General features: G+C 41.1%; 1 protein-coding gene across 1 annotated transcript in view; it reads left to right on the top strand.

The window, feature by feature from the left end:
• Positions 1-90: 90 nt before the first annotated feature.
• LOC130238968 (putative uncharacterized transmembrane protein DDB_G0281883) overlaps positions 91-5000 on the top strand; it is a 91626-nt gene continuing 86716 nt past the window's right edge. Inside the window, exons 1-3 of the mRNA XM_056470091.1 lie at positions 91-170; positions 2745-2913; positions 4014-4188. Coding sequence (XP_056326066.1) covers positions 152-170; positions 2745-2913; positions 4014-4188 — 363 coding nt within the window. The 5' untranslated portion in view covers positions 91-151. The remainder of the gene's footprint in view (positions 171-2744; positions 2914-4013; positions 4189-5000) is intronic.

The following is a 5000-nucleotide window of genomic DNA, read 5'->3' as shown; positions in this document are numbered from 1 at the left end:
CTAATGTGGCCACAGACTATTGTTATGACTGTCTGCCAGGCGCAGTTGCAGCACTCAGCCTGCAGGTGGCGCTGTGATCTCAGTGCTGCTGTTCTCCGTCTGCTGATGATCAAACCGCAGAAGAAGCGTCCGATTCACAACATTTAGCGCGATGGAGTCCGGCGATGCAGGTAAAACACCGATTAAACATTAAGTTTCTCGATGAAACACCGCGTGCAGCGCTGATCTGCGCCTGTGTGTGTGTGTTCGTGTCGCTTTCAGACGCTGTTTGTGGTGTGGGTGTTTGTTTGGGTTGTTGTGAGCGATTAGCCGCTGCTAAACTGCTAAAGTCATCACACACACACACTCCGGATAATCTGTGTGTGTTTATATTTACACACATTAAACACACATATAAGTAACTCTTCTTCTGGTTTGTTGATTTATGGTGTATATTTGAGACGGAAACGCGTCTATTTCTCATCCCGCAGAGCTAAAGGAGGATTAATGATGAAAACAGTGAGAGAGAGAGATTAAAACTGTGCTAAAATATTACATTTAAATAAATATCAATACAACACAGCAAAGATAATAGTCAAATAAACAGTATTTCGGCTTCTTCATGTACTTTAGAGAAGTCTTCAGGTAAATAATCTGACAGAAGAGTGTAGTCATCTATAACACTGCAGTGTATATCATCTGTGCTGTAAACATGACATAAAGCTTCAGTCCAGAGCTTTATTTTATCTAATTTAACATGCTCCTTAATAAACAGTGAAACTGTAAATGAGCCAGAGTTAGCCACGGGGGCTGGTTTTCATCTGTTGCCCCCTGCCAGATCTTAAAAGGCAACCTAAAATCAAAAACACATGATCACACACACAGAAACAGTACAGTTACACATGACAGCAGGATTAAACATGTCATAAGAGTTTCTTAAAATGTTAGACAGAAGAATTACACATGATTACAGGCTTGATTAGCTTTTAGCCATTTCTTTAACTTGTGTTTAACAGTTGAATAATTAGTAACACCCCTTAAATCAATAGGAAGTGTGTTCCAGACATGACTGGCTCCAACTGAGAAGACTGACCGTCTGTCTGAACTGCACAGCACAGTCTCCCCTGATAACAGATCGTGCTGCTTGACCATTATTGTTCTCGTGTGTCACACACTCACATAATGGAGGAGGAGCATATCTATTAAAATCATACAAGCATCAGCCACATATTTCATATTATCAAAGCTCAGTAGATAATGTTTCTGTATTATATTACAATGATGATTCAACTGATTTTAAAACTGTTTTACTAGCGTGTGACCAGTAAGACAATATGTAATATGAGAAAAAATCATGCATAATAGTGCTTCATTAGTTAGGTAAGGTCGTATATGCCTGAAGTTAGCCAGATTAAATTTTAATGAAAAATGTTAACAATTTTAATAACCTTCTTGGCATGCTTTTGGAATATCAGTTGTGAATCTAAAATTAGACCTGAATATTTAAAATCAGAGACAACGCTGAGCTTTTCTCCTTTAATGAACACATGAGGATGATGGGTAACTGTTAATGATTGTGAGAAAAACACACAACCCGTTTTACTTGTGTTCAAATTAAGATGTGATTCACAGACACATGAACTAATGCCTCTGTTAAATAATTTGCTGCCAGTTGTTTGTTTTTCGCGTGCACACATAGAGCTGTGTCATCAGCATACATCTGAATATTAATAGTAGGACAGACTTGTGGGAGGTCATTAATATACAGACTAAACAGGATAGGGCCCAGGATGGATCCTTGAGGAACTCCACAGTCACTGATTCTGTATACTGATTGACTATTACCAAGGCGCACACATTGTTTCCTGTTTATTAGATATGAAGTCATCCACATAATCGCCTCTGATCAAAAGTTAAGAAGAGTGAGCTTTGATAGGAGTACCTCATGATTTACTGTGTCAAATGCTCTTTTTAAAACTGCTCCTATTACTCCACCTCTGTCAAGAGTTTAGATTTCATATTCTCTATTGAATAACAATTGAGCAGATTGGAGCGAGAGTCTGTGCGGCCAAACATTGATTCAGCTGTCCAGATGAAGCACTTTTCAGATCTCCTGCATGGCTCACACAGCTCTCGCTCTGGCCTGCAGCTCTCTCACACACACACACACACACACACACACACACACACACACACACACACACACACACACACACTGATTCTCAGCTGAAGCATCTGTACTGTAACCTCACTGATGGACATTTACAGTTCAGAGAGTAATTAAAGGTTCCCTTCTCCTTCAGCTTAGTCCCTTTATTCATCAGCAGTCGCCACAGCGGAATGAACCGCCAACTATTCCAGCATACACAGCGCTCGCCCTTCCAGCTCCAACCCAGTTGCAACCCAGTACTAGGAAACACCCATACACACTCATTCACACACACTCACACACTACGCCCAATTTAGTTGATCAGTTCCCCTATAGCACATGTGTTTGGACTGTGGGGGAAACCGGAGCACCCGGAGGAAACCCACACCAACACGGGGAGAACATGCAAACTCCACACAGAAACACCAACTGACCCAGCCGAGACTCGAACTAGCGACCTTCTAACTGTGAGGCAATCATGCTGCCCACTGCACCACTGTGCTGCCCAAATCTGTGACATACTTCTCACTAATTTTAGGAAACTTTTGTGTTTGTTTGTGTGTGTGTGTGTGTGCGTGTGTGTGTGTGTGTGTGTGTGTGTGTGCGTGTGTGTCAGCTCGTGGAGGATGGAAAACCCACCAGAAGCTGAAGGTGATCATGAAGCAGGAGGAGCTGATCGCTCAGAAGAAGAGAGAGATCGAGGCCAGACTCAGAGATCAGGCCCAGCAGAACCACAAACACCAGCAGAACCACAAACACAACCTCAACCAGAACAAAACCAGCAGGTGACACACACACACACACACCTGGAGCCCAGTCTTCATACCTCGCTTGAGCAAACACTTGTGAATCAGATTAAAATATCCAGGTAACCCAGGGGTGACCAACCCTGCTCCTGGAGATCTGCCTTCCTGCAGAATTCAGTTCAACCCTGATCAAACACACCTGAAGCAATTAATAAGCACCTGAAGCAGCACTTGACCATTATATCAGGTGTGGTCAGGGTTGGAGCTGAAATCTGCAGGTAGGTATCTCTCCAGGAACAGGGTTGATGACCCTTGAGAGGAACAGGTCTGAGAGGGCTGGTGTGTGTTGTGAAGAACTGATCTGTCCATCCTCCAAATCACCACCAGCAGTGCAGTGATTGGCTCATAGTCTGATGACATCATCTGATTAAGTTTTAGTTCATAATTTGTAGTAAATGAAAATGTTTAAGTGGCCATGTAATGGAAGTTAGTGTGTCGTTTTCCCTGTATTGTGACGTGCAGTCAGTTACAGAGCTCCTCAAATGAATAACAAAGCAGAGCGGTGGACGACTGATGAATGGACAAAGCAGGGCGGAAACAAGACATATCCTAATGTACTGATAGCTCCGCTCTAAAGTATGGATAGCTCCGCCCTAAAGTACTGATAGCTCCGCCCTGAAGTACTGATAGTTCCTCCCTAAAGTACTGATAGCTCCGCCCTAAAGTACTGATAGCTCCGCCCTGAAGTACTGATAGTTCCTCCCTAAAGTACTGATAGCTCCGCCCTAAAGTACTGATAGCTCCGCCCTAAAGTACTGACAACTCCGCCCTAAAGTACTGACAGCTAGTACTGAAATTATTCAGTATATATCTGCAGAGTTTAAGAAATTCTGCACAGATTATCATAAAATGTCTGCAGAGTGCGTCTGGCGGGCGGCTGCAGTCTCAGCCTCTGATGACAGATGTTGTGTATAGTGATCTCGATGCTGGAATCATCTTAAATCCAGGCCTGATCAGCGCTCTGCTGTCGTCTGTTTATTATTTTCTCTCCGCTCCTTGTGGTTGTTTTCCTCTGTGTGGTGTTTTTCACTGTGGATGAAAGCGTGTGCTGAAGAGTGACCGTGAATCTTTTGTGTCAGCTCTCCTCCTCCAGAAGCTTCTTCATCATCTTCGTCATCATCATCTTCGTCATCTTCTTCATCAAATAAGTTTGTGAATGACGGCAGTTTCCTGCAGCAGTTTCTGAAGTTACAGAGAGAGAAGAGCAGCGCTGATGAAGGTGAGACGCCTGTGCTTTACACAGACACAAATCTAGTGAGTCTAGTTTTTCCACAGGTGATTTGATTCCAGAACTATTATTCCATTATATTGTTTGTTTATTTTTTACTGGCCAATATGTTCATTCTCTACACATTTCCAGTTTCCCTTGATAGGCTTATTATTGATTTCTAAGCGCCATCTACTGGTGGAGAATCAATTAGCTATTTTATTCTATCAGCTGTTTTCTGCAAGTGTGCTTTATCTAGCATAATTACACAGTAAACCTCTGTATTTTTACTTTATATTTTGACATTATATTCTAATTTAAATAAGCAGTTGCTCAAGCTTGCTAATATATGTTGCCTCTGTGCCTCAAATTGTATTGCCAATATATTTAAATGAAACATTTTGCGCACATGCTCCTTTTTTCTGGTTTGTATAAAATAAATCATTTAGAAAAATTAATAATTTAGTATTAAATCAGCCAATCTGCACGAAAATAATGGGAATATAATAACCTGATTGGTGCTTTTTGTCATGTTTTTAGTCCTAATATCTACATATTCTTGAATCAAGAAGCATTTTCTAGAAAAGCAAAGCATGCTGTGTTGTATTCAGAAATAGAGTCAAAATTAAATGAGTTTTTCCTTAAAACAAGCTAAATAACCTGACAACGGGGGAAGCAGAGTAATCTGGTGTCAAAAGGAAAAACTAGATTACTTCACTCTGCAGATTATTTCTTAACATTTCTTAATTATTGTCCCATTATTTATTAAAACTAGACAGTATTTTGTGCTTGTGTAGAAACTGCTTCATGATTTAACTTCTTTAGATGTTTGCACTAGAAATGAGATAAAAGAAAAGCA

The sequence above is a fragment of the Danio aesculapii genome, chromosome 2 (genome assembly GCF_903798145.1).
Source record: "Danio aesculapii chromosome 2, fDanAes4.1, whole genome shotgun sequence".
Classification (NCBI taxonomy): Eukaryota; Metazoa; Chordata; class Actinopteri; order Cypriniformes; family Danionidae; genus Danio; species Danio aesculapii.
The sequence above is the reverse complement of the archived record's forward strand: the minus strand, read 5'-3'. Positions and strand labels throughout refer to the sequence as shown.